The 17,341-nt window shown below is 42.1% G+C and overlaps 1 protein-coding gene across 3 annotated transcripts in view; it reads right to left on the minus strand.

The window, feature by feature from the left end:
- The window catches only part of PIEZO2 (piezo type mechanosensitive ion channel component 2), a 324,709-nt gene that overhangs the window by 238,991 nt on the left and 68,377 nt on the right, over nt 1–17,341 (minus strand). For all 3 annotated transcript variants that reach the window (XM_081148248.1, XM_081148247.1, XM_081148246.1), the window contains exon 2: nt 14,541–14,636. In XM_081148248.1, coding sequence (XP_081004374.1) covers nt 14,541–14,636 — 96 coding nt within the window. The remainder of the gene's footprint in view (nt 1–14,540; nt 14,637–17,341) is intronic.

Below are 17,341 nucleotides of genomic sequence, written 5' to 3' on the forward strand. Positions count from 1 at the left end.
GATGGATTTGCCAGGGGAGAATTCGGGAGGGTAGGGGCAGGAATGACCGGTGGCCAGCACATGTGGACCTTCTGAGAGCCTGAGAGGAAGCCGTCTGTCAGAAAGTCAAGTGTCACCGTCAGCAGGATGGGTGTGTTTGGTGGGGGACTCACTCAGATGTTGTCACACACCTGTGGGAAGCAGCAAAAGAAATGCTGGAAATAAAACCCACAGCAGTTCACGTACATTGTAAAATGTCAGGAGGTACTTCAAGCTAATAAAATAACTTAGGGGCCCTAGCCAACCTTCTAAGCTCAATCAAATTTATAGTTAAATGAAATACAGAAAATATTTGTAAATTTCAGTTTTTATCAGTAATCTGGCTCTAAACAAAAACATTTTATTGAAAATTGTTTGGCATATAAAGAGGGGATATTCTAGATACAAGTTTAATCAGCTAACTATAATCTCAGCCTGATTAAATTTCCAATATGTTTTGTTGTTAGCATAATATATCAGTATAAAGGAGCAATTGGTAAAGTAGATCAGCATTTTGTATTAAATTGAAAATCAGAGTTTAGAAATACTTATCTTATGGAGCTCTAACTGAGCCAAGCAAATGGTGATTTGAAAAAATAGGAAATATCTCTTCCCTTCACACACACACACATACACACAATATGTGCACAATTATTATTATGGCTGCCATATTTAGCAAAAAGAATGCAGGTCATCCAGTTAAAATTGAGTTTCAAATTAAAAATAAATAAATAAATTTAAAAATATGTTCTATGCAATTTGAAGAAAAATTATACTTAGAAATTATTTGTTATTTACCTGAAATTGAAATTTAACTGGCCAAACTTCATTTTATCAAAATTATTACATATACATATATATGTATAGACTATATATAATTTGTATGTTATTTTGGAAATTTTGTCTCTGTGTAGGAGAGAGATGTTGAGAAAGAACAAATCTATAGGTTAAACAAGAACTGAGAATCAGAAAAACTCATCAAATTTATGAGAAACAGTATCCATTTCTTCCTAACACTATACACTTCCTGAAATAAAGAGCTTACTGATATTTTTAAAATAATGTTATTATAAATAAAGTGTCTTCTCAATATGCTAGTACTGATGTTATTCAAGATTCCTGCTAACATTCCTGCCACACATTTCATGATTAGAATACATTAGGTCCATAATTAGGATACAAAAATCTGGGGGACAATTATATATTATATATAATTATATATGTGTGTGTGTGTAAATTTAATTTAAAAAAATCCCTTTCAAATAATGATAGTTATCCTCTCCTCCTTCCAGCTCTGTCACTATAACCCTAATGCTCACATTCCAGTGTGGAATGTGCATAGTTCATTCTTGCTATCTGAGGTCATTATAGTCTCTGTGTTGCCATGAACACTGAATCAGAGAATATTAAACCAGTGCTCCTAGGGAAAACAGAGGGTTAGGTTCCTGAGAGCCTCTGGTTACAGTATTTTCATCAACCAATCAATACATAACCTAGTCTGATATGTGTGTGTCTGTTTAAAGACACCTTACACAATATATATTGCCCATTCATTAACACTGAACTCAGCCAACAGCGCGAGTCGTAGGGCATATCACGGCCTTCTTGCGCTTAGGGACACTAGACAGTGCTTTCAGCACTATGCTGGGGTGGGGGGCATTTTAAAGAGCAAGATCACCAATAGAAAGAACCAAAATGTGGAAAATGTGACACTAAAGAAACTGCAGAAGAAACGCCTGCTCGCGGCCTGATCGCTGAAATGAGAAGGCAGAGCATCCCCTTGTTCGTCAACCGGGAACACGTGTGGCGGACGAGGCGGATTTTCTGCCACTCTGCCCATATCTAGGAATAGTCACAAACATCCTGAAAGCATTATTTGGGGATACAAATAAACTGCAGCATGTAGGGGATTCACAAATGCAGAGTCTGGGAATAATGACAGTCAATCGTACGTAGACTTGACTTTAGAATGTATTCTAAGAAACTGAAGCTACAATTGAGTCTCATCAATTACCTAGCACACTTCTGGATTATAGGCCTAGGTTTACTTTTGCTTGTTGTTGCATTACCAGTTCTTAACACATTATTTACAAAGAGTAAATGCCTCATAAATATTTGTTAGATGAATGAATGAATGAAGATTCAATCAATCAATCAATCAACACTTGGTTCAGTCCCACCACTCATTGTAGTTCTGTGACCGGCTGCCCCAAGGGTAAATGCAGAGAATTTGTTCTTTTAGATTCTGTTAGCATATTACACACGAGGCAAAAAACGAGGAGAACTCTGGACCACAAATATTTTTAACTTTTCCAGGTAACCATTCCCCACCCCCTCTTCCTCCTTCCAACAAGCTGGTGCCCCATTTCCAAACAATAAGGCTGAGCCGAGCACAGCTTTCAGAAGCCGAGTCTCCTATTCCCTGATGCCTTTGTAAAAGCTCTAGTTGCTGAATATTTGATGAGCAACATACGGTTGAATGATGAAACCAGTTATCGCTATTTATTCAAAGACAGATGCAGCCCAGTCAGCACCTCATCACAGTTTTCAGCTCACTCAGATGGACAAGTGTTTGCTAAACACTTGTTTTTTATTGTTTTAAAAAAGTCTCCAACACAGCCAGTGTCCAAGCATCCTTTCTAATAACCTGGCTGTTGAATGAGCCTGGCAGTGAATAGGTGATTAATCCCCACCTATTGCACAGTCCCTTTGGAAGCAATGTGGAACAAAGGAGGGCAGGGTGGTGACGCATCACCTGGCGGGGAAGACCCTTGTCCTGCAGTTTCACTGCCCATTATCCAGCTCATCAAGGACCTGCCTACCATTAACCACTTCCTCTGCTCGCTCTGTCTCTTGTGCTCTGAACAACCCCACCACTTTCCAACCCTCAGTATGTAATAAAGCAGTGATAGATCATTTCAACCATTTAGTTCTGCTTCGCAAGGCCACTCATGGAGGCTGAGGCAGGAGTCTTAGGGACCAACAGCTACACAATGTTCTTTGGTATAACAGCATTTCTCAGGAACAGAGAAGTTAGGAGGAGGCATTTACACGACTGTTTTGAGTAATACAGGGCTAGTCTTCAGGAAAACTCTGCATTGCTCTGGGTGTGTTCTTTCCTACTTTTTTCTGTAGGGCCACTGCTGGCCCACTCCTTCCTCTAGAAGCACACAATTCTGTACTGGAGTATTAGTGTTTTGGTCAGCAAAACAGGGGCCAGAATTCTGCCTTCACACACCCTCTTGGCCAAGGCTCTGTGCAGAACACAGCCTGCAGGAACTCTGAGCTGCGCCATTTCCCAGCACGTGTCTCCGCACCAGCCCTATTCCGGGGCCCCACCCTACTCTGTGGTGTCTCTCATGATTGCCATCCTTGCTCTCAGAGGTCGGACACAAACATGTCAGAAACTATTATAGTCTGCTCAGGACATGGGCACAGGTCCTAAGAGGGGACTTGATCAGGGAGTGCATTCAGAAATGGTGGTGGGAGTGAGGGCAGCAGGCTTGGAGAGAGGCAGAAGCCCAGGTGCGATACAGTTACAGCAGAGACTTCAGACGCCCCCACAGGAAGCTTTGCAGCTGACACAGCACTGCAGAGTTGCCCCAGCGCAAAACAAGGGGGCAAGACTTTTGCACACCCCACTGTACAATGATCACTCGTGGAAATGGGGGCCACACCCAAAACGAGGAGGGGGTGAACCTTGGATCAGATCCTTTTAGCTTAGGACAGCTCTTAGAGATAGATGGACATTGCTATGAGCCCTCAGCCACTAAAATGCCAGGCAATAGGGAGAATCAATGCCTAGGTCCTGAAGAGGTGTGTGTTCGGGTGGGGGGAACCTGAGCAGAGCTCTACAGATCACTACCAGGAGAGTTAAGGCACTCCGCACTAACAACCGGAATACTGCCTTGCCAGGTGTCCTTGCATTTTAAAGAAGCAATTCTCATTTTGCAGATGTCATTAAACCTAAAGGAATGTGATATAATGGTGAAGTAGTTGATATTTGAGGGCTACATTCCTTTGCACCCAATTGCTAGCCAATTAGCAGGGGAAGTAGAAGAAAAGGCTATCTTGATGACTTGACATCACTCCAGAATACACTTTCAACCCTCAACACACACATGCCCACAGACTCAGGGCCTTCCTCTTGGCCAGGTCTGGGGCTCTGGACAGGGGCTCCAGGCCAGCCCGTCCTGTGCCGCCTGCAGAGGCCAGATCGCATCATCATGTGGCACCTCTCACAGCTTGACAACTCTGGCTCCAGGCTCCCTGAAGAGGCTGTTAGTGGCTTTCCCCAAATGTTCCTTGAGTGCATAGAATTGGCAAGTTGAAATGAAGAAAATATATTTAGGCAAAATTAAAATTTTTTAATGGAGAGAGTGAGTGTAGAAAGGAGGAAGGAAGGAGAGAGGGAGGGAGGGAGGGCTAAATGGTGAGCTGTAAGATTAAAAGGACCAATTTCACCATTACTTGTGGCTCTAGTGCCCACTTGAGACACGTAGTAACACTTACTCCGTGAACAAGGGAAAATGAAAGGCATATCCTCAGCGTACTCATTTCTACTTAATGCTGAAGAAATACACTAAAAAGTGGTTCAAAGTACAATAATTGCCCACTTATACTGCAATAAACCAACTGAACAACATGCATAATCTCCATACTTATTTTCACTCTATAATAATTTTGTAATAAAATGCAGTCAAGTGAGGGAAATGCCTATGTAGATAACTGAATTATTCATATTAGAAGCTTTCAATCATTGAATCAATTTTAAAGTTGCTTGTTTCAGGAATTGTTCATTAACCTCTGTGTGTTTCTCAGTTTCCTATTTGTAAGATGTAAACACGAATATGTATCTAGTAGGGTGTTGTTGCCTGGCATAGAACAAGCACTGGGTATGTTACCTACTTACTTTTCTTAAACTTAATAATTAGCACTGTTTGAAAGTTACATTAAGTTTTCATCTCAGAAGGTCATTGTGTATGAATCTGCAAATACATGTGAGTCTCCTTAAGAGAAACAGTTACACATGAAGTAAGGAGCAGACTCCCTAACAAATGAATCAATCGGACTTTGGGCTTGTCCAGCCTTTGAAGGAAGCCAGCTTCAACACCGAAATAAACTGACTCAAAATACATACATAAGTAAATCAATTAAGTTGAACACTTTCAAAGGGAAAACAAATTTTAAAAGGAAGGAAGGGGCTATGATTTCCTCCTCTAGAGCTCTTTATCAATCTGCGTGAACATGACTTGCACAGGCAGATTTCTTAATGTTCTGTCCAGGACCAGGGTCAAGAGCTCAACAATATGAGGAACCAGGACTCAGAAAATTTTAAAAATTTGCCCAAGACAGTGCTGTTAATAAACGGCAGAGCTGGAGTTGTATCCTGAGGACAGAGAGCCTATCTTATTTATCTTGTTTTAAATATATTTTTTAATTAACTTTAGAGAAATAGGAAGGGAGAAGGAGAGAGAGAGAAACATCAATGAGAGAGAGAAACATGGATCAGCTGCCTCCTGCATACCCCCTACTGGGGATCGAATGCACAACCCAGGCATGTGCCCTGACCGGGAATCAAACCGGTGACCTCTTGGTACATGGGAGGAAGCTCAACTAACTGAGCCACACCAGCCAGGGCAGTCCTATTTATCTCTGCATGCCTAATTGTCTAGTGCAAGGCCTAACAGGGTAGGTACCAGTAAATGTTTGTAAATTGCACAAACAAAAAACAGTAATTTGAAGACTGGATCAAAAAACTGATATCAATTCAAGTAAAGTACCTCACTGTAATGATAGGACAGCTTTTAAATCACAGGTGAGGTCATATTGTATATTTGGTTTATTGTAGCCAAATAAAGCAAACTGTTTGGGACTTTTGAAGCCCTCTCTTAGTCATATAATAATAAGACCCAATGTTTCCTGAGTTGAGAATTATACATGTTGCCCAAAACTCCCTCTGTCTGACTGGTGTTTGCCAAATTTAAAATAACATTGGAATATGATATCTGTACCAACCCCCCAAAAGACAGATAAAATAACCTATAAGACCTATGACTAATTTATTCAAAATTTTAAAAAACAAGCCTCTAATTATTTTTGTTAGCACCCCTTTTGGTGGTGAGCTGATATGAATAATAAAACACTCACTTAATAATTTACTCAATTAAATATTTTCCTGCTCTTTGCTGTATTATGACATAATAAAACATAGTAATAATAAGCCTAATGGTCTAAAGGCTAACAGTGTTTTAACAAAAAACAGATGCAAGCAGTTTTAAATATCTGCCACTATTTCCTCTCTGACGTCTAAACATGTCTTTACAAGTTGCAGACCTCTTTGCCTCCTCATGTAGGCAAATTGAAATCATTTTTCTTTTCCCAAGGTGCCTTTAGAGTATCCTGGGTCAGAACCTCAGGAGAAGCCTTTTTTGGTGATTATTTTACACCACACACATGCACACACACACACAACACAGAATTACTTATGGTTACTATAATATTCTCTTAAACTAAGAGCCTTATTCAGAGCTGAAGATAATAAAATATCTTTTTTCTGTCACCTTAGAATAACTTTGCCAACAGTTTACAAAAGTTAACTTGGCCTGCCCAAAACACCACTTGCCAGCACTTGTCACCAAAGCGTAGCTAAGCCTCTCCTTTACTACCCCTTTCTAATTCTAGGCCCCTCCCGATTGTTGAAAGAGACCCCAATAACCAGAAAAATATATTCTTAATAGCTTTTGAATTTAAATGTGAGCAAAAGTATCAGGGGAATTGCTACTTTGCTCAAAACAACAACACAGTTTTTTAGGAAAAACAAAAACAAAAAGATAATTCAGAGACCATCTCCTTTTATAACAGGGGGGAGAAAATTTCTACAAAAGTAGGTATTGGAAAATATTTTGAGGGCAGAGCCTGAAAGGGTTGGCGGTGCACAGTTCTGCTGTTACTCCTTTTGCACTTGGTGTGCCCTCGGCAAAGATCTGGGCACACTATCCACGCCTCACGCCCTCCAGGAGGCGCTGGCCATCGCTCCTGGGCAGAGAAGACGGGGCCCATCTGCACAGGCATGTAGGGTCCTTCCCACTCCTCTGCCTCTGGGACTTCTGTTCTTATCTATCGCAGTGTTGTCCAGCTTTAGAAAACGTTTGGAATGAAGCCACTCAGAATGAGTATGGGTCCTTAGACAAGAAGACAGCTTTGTCATTAGCAACAGTTACACGCCTTAGACAGCGATCATCTCTCCATTCCTTAGCATATGTCTGCGTGCATGTGCATCTCATAAACAATGCACATGTGAACTAATCAGATGCTGCTGCTGCTTCTAAGATATTCTTGCTGTGAGATCAATGACTAATGTTGCCCAGGAAGTGTTGTAGTCTTGTAATTTGGAGAATTCCCTTACAATTAGCTCTCAATAAGTAAATAACTCTTCCCCCAAAAGAGAGCCTATGAGGAGAACACACTAACAAAGAACTTGCTGGAAGGACCAAGCAAGCAGGCAGAAGGAATTTTGAGGAAACAGCAAATTTCACACTGGATGGCAGCTTTGTGGACATACGGAAAGGCTTGGTGAGGTGGAATGACAATAGGAAAACAGGAATCTAGACTGGCCAAAGTGACTAAGTCTCACTAACATAGATTTCTCAGCAATTCCTTAATAGGAGGAGTCAGCTTTCATATCAGTACCTCACTATGTAGTATTCCTAGTTTGTTAAGTGGATTTATAATCCAGGTAAGTTCACAATAATTTTTTTTTTTTCATTCCAGAATGAAGGTTCCCCTTCAACAAATAATTTTTTTATGCTCTAATTAAATGAGTTAGTATGGGGAGTGCTTACAATAGTGCCTGGCACAAAGAAAATGGGACATAAAAGTTAGTTACTTTTAATATTACTAAAACTCTCAACTTAAACACCTCTCCAGATATTTGAGTCCTCAGTCTAAAGAAGGAAGGCCCTGCTTGACTATTATAGTCAAGATTCCAGGGTAAATCAACTTAATCAATACTTCCTTCAGGATGCTACCTCTCATCCCAGTATCTCATTTCATAACATTGTAAATCATGCATATCATACATCCATCATGGAAAGAGGTTCCACGTGTATGTTATGTCATATGTATCAACCATAGTATTCTCATACAAATAATGTTTAAAACTCCTCATTTTTAATAAGTGAACTTCAGGCACTTTGTTTTATACTAAATACTCAGGGTTTTGTCTTTTTTTATATATAAAATTAATACAATTACTTTTATTACCAGTTTCCCCCCCATCCCGCTTGACTCCAAATGCTATACAAATAAGACCCACCCTAAGGACAATGGTTTGCCACCACCGAGTCTACTCAAGGCAGATTCTTAAGGCAACTGCAAAGGAATCACCTGAGACCAGTTCAGAGAAATGACAATATCACTGAAATAGGTATGTGGCTTCCCAAGATAACCTCTCTGAAAGAGCGACCATTTAACACGATGCATCAAACCCCACGCCTTGGGGAGGGTACTCCAGGGAAGACCCATGTATAAAAATGGCCCCCTTTTTATACTCCACAGATCCAAACAGTGTTTTCTGAAAACTAGTCTTTCAATTACTATCTGTTGAAAGAAATAACCGGTCACATTTAAGATGATGTATTTTCTGTGTAACAGACACGTATGTCATCACTCTGCACCAATGTATATTAAAATATCTCCTTTAAAAATACTCATATTATCTCTCCAGACCGTGTGCCCAGGCCTGGTAATCTGTCAGCCAACAAGTATTTATTAAGTGACTAGGTTTGCCTCTCCTCCTGCAAATCTCCAGAGGACTGTTCTGTCCAGGGCATGAGTCAGAACAACAGGGCGGCTAAGAGGATGGCCACCCACACAGCACCTGTGTCCTAGGGCTTGTTCTTAACCTGCCTGGAACTCAATCTGCATCCCTAATATGAGGGTTTTTAATAGTAGTTTTTAGTAATAGTCGCAGCTCCCTCAAAAGGTCATTGTGAGAGTTAAATTAATTGATGCGTGTAAATAACAATTTGTATTTTGTAGGCAGTGCTACTGGCTCCCTATTAATAGGTTACTGAACCTAAATGTTCTTTAGGTATATGGCTTCTTTAACAAGAGACCTTGAAAATCACATAATTCTTAGCTGATATTTACGTAGCATCAGGAAAAGTCCTGAGATAAAGACTGTCTATGGTCACACAAGAGACTGAGTTTATAAATTTAGTTCACTCTGATGTTCAAAGTAATTACATTGCACTTTAAAATAATAATAACATTATGATTAGCCAATATATATTGAGCTGTTGCATTCTTCCATATCTTATATGTTTTATTACTTATATTCCTTTCCATCCAAACAAAGTGCATACTCTTTCACTATATTGACCAGTGTCCTATATATCATCAGGTATAGGGAATCTATTATGTGTATGATTAAAGAATTTAATACCTGATCAACATGGAATATTTGGGCCACCTGAAGTTATTTTTAGGTTAATTAATAAATTTAATGAGTGCAGTCTCAATTGAACGTACTCTGTTACGTGAACAGCAAAAGATTCTCTTTCTGCAATATTACAGGTATGCCTCGCTTTCAAGAGTTCGCTTTACAGCACTTCACTTTTACAAAGACCTACATTAGTACCTGTTTTTCACTAACTGAAATAAATCTGAAAAGGATTTTGCTTTTATGAAAAAAGGTGAGAAGCAAAAATAGTTTTCAGTGTTTGTTTTGCAGGGTGGGCCCTGAGCAGGGTGAGTGGCCCCACCAAGCTCCTTCCCTGGGAACCACGCTCAGCATCTCAGCATCAAGCTGTCACAGCTGTGAATTGTCTGTGAGCATCTGTGCTTTATCTTCATTTATTTTGTGCATCCGTTAGCAAGATGTGGCCTAAGGCAATTGCTTCTTTGCTTTACACAATTTCAGTTTACAAAAGGTTTCACAGGAACTCTCTATTTTGAATAGCAGGGGAAACCTGTATATGCTTAAATAAGATGCTTATCATTGTAAGTAAAAGCATAAAACATTCTATTTCTTCAATTACTCATGATCCTCTGATCCCAATCAAATTGAAAAAAGCAAAATCCCATGGCCTATCAAGCTTCTGTCTCCAGAGAACGGGTATATGAAGTAAATTGTCCTGTGATGTTTGCTGCTTTAGAGGTCGAGGTAAGCACAGGATTAGAGCTGTGTTCATATTGCTTCTACAACACTTGATGCTGGAAATAAATCCATTCCATAAATATTTACTCAGTGCCTTCAATACACCAGGCACTGTTCTAGGTCCTGGAAATACTACAGTAAACAAAACAGCAAAATCCTTGCCATCTTGAAGTTTACCTAGTAAAAGGGAAAGAGATACAGTAAATAAAGGTATTAACATGGGACTCTGGCTGTTGCAGGTGAGGGACCACGGCTGAGGGACCACACGTCAGTGGCAAAGACTCCCTCATCCTCAAATGAGTACTACGACAAAGGACACTTGTTTCAACCTATGGCTTCTTGTCCCACGGAGGATATGAAAGAGAATATTGGAGGAGCTGGAAGAGTTGGATATTGTTAAGAGAATTCCAAGCCTAGTGAGAAAGGCTGCAGTAAGACACCCTGTGAGCTCAGGGCACATGCCACACTGAAACACGACTCCGGAGTGAGAAACCAAAGGTGAGGCTCTTGCTGAGGGAAATAACTGCACACTGACCGATGGCAGATTGGAGGTACCCCATGCATGAGTGTGTATGCCCATGTGTGTGTGTGTGTGAGCTCCCTTTAGCCACCCGCAATTCCTGGGGAGGGACACCGCTGCGAGCTGTCCCAGACAAGGCCTCCTGGCAGCTGGGGAATGATGCCCCCACTGTGAAAGAGGATTTTGAATCTATACCTCAGCACCCACTGCACACAGCATTTGAGAAGAAATTGACATTTGAAGATTTAAAATAGAAAAGTGAGGGTGTTTAAATCCTAGACTTATTAAAGATTTACAAAATCCTTTAGGCAAATCCCCTATGTTTTGATTAATCCCTTCACAATATCATTGTAAAGTGATCTTTTAGAATCTGTCAACTCTTTCCTTACTGCTCAGGGCTGGAAACAATGGCTTGGGTTTGCCAGGAAGTGGATTTCAGGCCCACTTAAGAAAGAACTGCCTGAGACTTCCCGGAGAGCCAGGGTGCTCCGAGCACCAGGAGTAGATATGAAGAAGAGCCTGCTGGGCCAGCCAACTTGGATACTGTGGCGGGACTCCACCGCCGGGTGCTGGCATATGCTTAGTAATTCCTAAAAGCTCCTCCAGCTCTCAACGTTCTCAATTCAGATGACACCCACAAGGGAGTTAAGTGTATTGAACCACCAAGCAATTGTCCTCACTCAAATTCCTGGTTTAAGCTTGATAACATCTCACTGTATAACTAGCTGCTCCTGATCTTCCTCAGTCTCTGCGACAGTCATTTCCAGCCTTACAGAAAATCTGTGTCTAATCACAGGCATGGGGAAAGCTTCAGTCACACTCAGATGATCTGTGTCCTGCTGATAGCCCTGAGGTCACAGTGAGTGGACATCCCTGTCCTCAACAACCACAGTGGAGCCCGGCCAGGCGTGGCTCAGAGGTTGAGCGTTGGCCTAGGATCCAGGAGATCGCGGTTCGATTCCCGGTCGGGGTACATGCCCAGGTTGCGGGCTCAGGGGGCAGCCCATCAATGACTCTCTCATCATTGATGTTTCTCTCTCTCTCTCCCTATCCTTTCCTCTCTTTGAAATCAATAAAGATATATTTTTTTAAAAAACAAAACAAAACAAAAAAACCACAGTGGAGAGACTTGGCTTTCACACCTAGGCCACCTCAAGAGCTACACCAAAGATCCACCCTCTCTGTTACGACACGGAATTACCCCGCTGAAAAAATAACCACACAGGAAAAAACTTCCAACCGATCAATGGAAAGCAGAGGGTCACAGAGTAACTTTCATGTATATGTACCACGTGTGCAGTTCAGGGGCAGTCTGCATTATGACATAGTCCTGGGGACATGTTCAGAGGCCAGAGCAGCTTGGGAAGCAATTAGAATTTGCTTGCTGTTTCAAGGCAGAGACCGTCTGTGAGCAGGTGGTGCAGAGGTTACTAATAGTTCTTTCAGTTTGCCAATGTGCTTTCTTATCGATTCGTGAGAAATGTGTGTAAACATGAAAGTGGAGGGTCCAAGTGTGTTTGATCCTGCATCTCCCTGAGGAGCCACATTGCTGCCATAGGCTGTAATGGTGGTCTTGACCACGCACTGCCAGAAACGCCCAGTGTGGGATGTTTCAAAACACAGAGTTAGAAACCATGGCTTGTGCTTCCTACGTGTTCAGAAAAAAATGAGTGGGATATCCTTTCCTAGAGTCCTTCTGCATTTCCATAAACAAATAAACAAATAGATGAGGTTATGTTGAATATTATTCATGATTCTTATTAAAATGCAGGAGAGCCCAGACGTGGCTCAGCGGTTGAGCATCGACCTAGGGTCCAGGCAATCGGGGTTCGATTCCCGGTCAGGGCACATGTCGGGGTTGCGGGCTCCATCCCCAGTGGGGGGCGTGCAGGAGGCAGCCGATCAATGACTCTCTCATCATTGATGTTTCTATCTCTCTCTCTCCCTCTCCCTTCCTCTCTCTGAAATCAATAAAGATATCTTTTTTAAAAAATGCAGGAGAGAGGAAAATAAATAATTACAATGCTGCGTCCAGATCGTAACTGAAAAGATGACTGTGGGTTTCCCTTCAAGACCAGTTTTTCCTTTGTCTCCTATTAGGAGCAGCGTCGGCAGACATCTGTGTACTTATTATGCTTTGCTTGTGCACTGACCTCACATTTTGTTAATTTGGGATATTTCTTTACACAGAGAGGAGTTGCTTTTTTTGCATTTGATTTTATATTTCAAATATGAGCTTCCTGACAGTGTCAGTCTCTGATGCACTTGGGTATAAATAATGGGACCACTCCCATGCATTTCTGACACAGATGCAATCCCGCCCCTGAGGAGACTGAGACAACCTGACCGAGAGCAGACTGGTTACTTAGGAAGAAGGCAAAGCAGTCATCGCCATATAACAACAAAGGGGGAAATCCCAGTTACCTGATTTCCAGATGAAACAATAAGGGGACACCTTGATATAAAAGCAACAGAAAATTTATTTGACTATACACAGGTACTCATTTTTAAAGCAGTTTATTCTGAATATGTCTGAAACCTTCTTTCTTTGAAACATGAGCTCCAAGCCATCAACTATGAGTTGCCTGTATGTTTCATCTTGGTTCTGAGGCCAGAAGCTATTCTGTTTAAATATCTTTGTTTATATTTAACTCTAGGAAAGAGGTTAAGGTGGGTGGGGTTACATAAACAATGTATTTTTGGTTTGAATGAGGATTTATATAAACTCACATTTCTGTACCCCTTCTTAACTTTATGTATTAAGGATTTAAGTGACTTGGAAGACTATTATTTAGGTTCTTCCTGCAGCAGGAAAATCAACATAGCATCTGCAGTCATAACTATTAGGATGAATGATCATAATATGCACTATAAATGTAATAGTTAAGGGGAGGAATGGAAAAGACAGAGTCATTATTTGCTGCTCTGGACACCCGAGCCCTTACTTCCTTTCCTGAAGAGGCATCACTATGAACTGGCAGCGGTGACCAATGGCCTTTTCCCACCACACCACAGGTTGGGCCAAACAGCTTCCTTTTCCTCTCATGTAAAAACATATTGCCATCATACTCACCTAAGGCATTGGGCACAACCCTTATTTCTTATAATGGTATTGTTTTGAAGAACAATCTATCATATTAACTCAGTGTGGCTTAATTTTAATACTTGTAGAAAAACTTCCAATATATAGAGTGACAAACCAGACCATGCTTCCTAGTCAGAGCCTCAGGAGATACGGTCATTATTCTGTTTTATAACTTCAGGCTCTTGTAGAGCAATGGGAAAGAGATCTAAAGTTTTGTAGTCATACGCTTGAGAAACTACCCCTCAAACACAAATCACTTGCTCGCAGTACTTAATAGAGGCATATGTAAGAGATCTCAACTGATGTATGAACAGTCACGCCTGGGACTTGGTTTCCTACCCTACCCAGCTCTCCTGCTTAGATATGTAAGACACCTCCCTGCCCCTTTTCTACTTGCCACCACATCTCCCCAGCAATCTGATATGCAAATTATGTGCCAATGTTATCACTCCATCTGCTTTATTTTGTTGGCAATACATTGAGTTTTTCTTAACTAGCCAAAACACTCCAGGTGTATTGCAAGCCTGCTAAGAGAGAGCTAACATGGAATTTGCATGGGGATATTGGCTGTGTAAGTGCCACGTACCACCAGCATGTTTCACAACGTTCTGCTTGGTGCAGCTGTTTACATGTTTGACACCCCGTCCCCAATGGACCAGCTTGCTGCACAGTGTCTATCCCGTCAGATAAAGACAGATGCACGGAGCTCAGCAAATGCACTCAGAACGTGGCACAGAACAGTGACTGTCTCTTACCTTGCATCGTCGCTCTTGTTGGTTCTGAGAACAGAGGGATGAGCAAGAGGTAGATGAGGTAGACGAAGGAGAGTCCATTGTACCGGAACGCACATGCTGCGGGCAGGAAGAGAGAAGAGAGGGAAAATGTGTTTATCAGGTAGGCTAACAGATACATGCAACTGTGTGGCGACACCAGCGAGTATCGCTCGATCAAGCTAAGCAGGTATGTCAATCAGGAAGTAAAACTTGAGCATTTATTCCGTGTTCATCATTACTTTGAGGATGATGAAAAATGGAGAATTAAAAATGCACGGTCCCTGCTCTTAAAATCTCACAGGAGCTTGGCACTTGCAAGCCCAGGGCCCCATGCTTGCTCTAGAAGCTGGCAGTGGAAGGGGCAAAAGAAGGGAAGGGGGGGGGGGGGAAGAAATCAACAAAAAGGGATTTTTCATCCCAAGGTGGTCATGCACATACTTGTAGCTTTTTATGCCATTATTGACTTTCACACTGTTGATTAGACTGACAGGAAAATACATAAATGAGACAATACAAAAGAACAAGAATGGATGTCTGAATTGTCTTTCTAACCCCACCCCCACTTCTGCTCCTCATTTCTCATCCAGAGTTGAAGTTCCCTAAAAACAATCCAAAGACATTTGGTTTTTCATCCAGTCCATAAATATTTATTGAGCACTCCCATGTGCTAGGACCAACAAAGATCCCTTCCTGCCTCTGGGAGCCTACATTTTGGGGGCGATGTATGATGAACAATAAGAGATCATTTACAGGTATATGGAAAATGAGCGCTGTGTAAACAAGAAGCCAGCAGGGAAAGGGGGACCAGAGGTGACGGGGTGAGGAAGGCCGGGGGCGGCATCCATTAGGGACACGAAGGTGGACCTCAGCGAGAAGTGCGACTTGAGCCGAGAGCGAGGTAGGTGAGCAAGCTGACAAAGCCGCCCCGTGGGAGAGCACGTGAGGCGGACTCCTGGACTGGGCCAGATCATGCGGGTCTCTCAAGGGATCGGAGGATGGTGGTTTTCACTCTGAGATGTGAATTAAGTGAGAGTGCTGACTCCTGGGTCAGGGTCACAGACCTGCGTCCTGCCGAGGCCTGCAGCTTCATTTCGACCAATGCACACGCTATTCCCGGCACTGCTGCCCAACTCAGCAGCCAGCATTTTCCATCTGCTCTGCTGCTTCCTGCCTTTAGGCCTTGCAGGCACCATCTCCCCCCGCACTCCGACTAGAACATCTTCCTGTCCTTCCTATCAGGCATAGTCCCACACAGCTCACGTTTCCTCTTACAGGAAGTTGTCCAGGTCCATGACCTCCCCCAAACAGAAGTGCATTTCCCTCTTTGGTGCCTCGTTCAGAGCACCTCTCATTCAGTGACACACGCATCTGTTTACGTCTGTGACCATGTCTGTTGTGTCCAGGGCCCAGGAGGTGCTCATGCCCACGAAAGGAATGAACAGTGAATAAATGAATAAAATGAAATAAAAAGGGTGTGAGGGCATCTAAAAAGGAAATTAGGGTATTCAGGTGTACAGAATTCTTGGGAGCTTAGAAACATCACAATTGACATTGTGCCCAAAATAAACATTTAATCAACTGGAATATTTCTTTGTTTCTAGCCTTAGGGTGATTTTCAATGATGATTTGTATTGTGCAGCAAAATTACCTAATTCTGTGTATTTCTGGGTAAAGAAAAACGTAGAACTTACTTGCATAACTGCATTACACTGAATGGCATTCATAGTGCATTCATCTGCTGTGGACTTGAATTAGTAATGACTTACGACAAAGTGCTCGCTGCATGTCAAGCCCTGATCTGTGCACTTCACAGATATTAACTCTACTATCACTGTCCTCCCTGTAAGGATACTATTTTATTCCCTTTTTGCATACAAAAAAGCAGGCATGAGGAGAAAGTACCGCTAAGGAGCAGGCTGAAGTTTGAGCCTAGGAATCTAGTTCTGAGTCTGAGCAGATATCAGGAAGCCTTGAGGCCTCACCACTGTGACACACCCTGACCTATCTACCAGTTAACTGCCAAGGGCTCGATGAGCCAATGCCTTCCTTCCACAGGGTGACAAACACTCTGTATGCATTTTGCTGTTATAGTTTTATAAGGTTTTATAGTGTGCGTGATAGAAATGTGTATACTGAGGAAATTTCTGGTGATTAACTTTGAAGGAGGGAGAAAGGAGCCTACTCTTGGTTTCTCACATCATAACCTTTAGTTACCATTTATTTATAGCAAAGTCCAGAATCGTAGGAGGCCAGGAATGACCCACAGTGGTAGCAGCCTCTAAATGGCCCCCCAGTAATAGTCTCCTCCTGGTTGCAACACTGGTGAGTAATCCCTGCTCTTGAGCGTGGGCTGGAGCTAGTGACTCACCACTAGTGAGCAGACAGTCAGAGTATCCGGAGACCACCTGGTGGCTTCTGTCCTGACCACCCCTTCTGCATCTCCTCTTGCTCATTCTGAGGGAAGACCACTGCCAGTGGAGAGGCTCACGTGGCAAGAAGCAGGTCTCTAGCCAGTAGCCAGCCCTCGCCAGCCAACACCCATGAGTTACCTTAGAAGCAGACCCTTGGAAGACTGCGCCCTAACCAACACCTCAGCCTGTGAGAGAGCCTGAACCCGAGCGAATCCTGAATCTCAGAAACTCTGAGGTAGTGTTTGTTGCTTTATACTACAAAATCTTTAGATAATTGTATGCAGTAATAGATGATTAATATAAACTGAAAAAAACTTAAGCCACCTCTAAAAATCCACCTTCATTTATTTTTGTCTGAAAGTATACCATTTG

Source organism: Miniopterus schreibersii, assembly GCF_964146895.1.
Source record: "Miniopterus schreibersii genome assembly, chromosome: 10".
Taxonomy (NCBI): domain Eukaryota; kingdom Metazoa; phylum Chordata; class Mammalia; order Chiroptera; family Miniopteridae; genus Miniopterus; species Miniopterus schreibersii.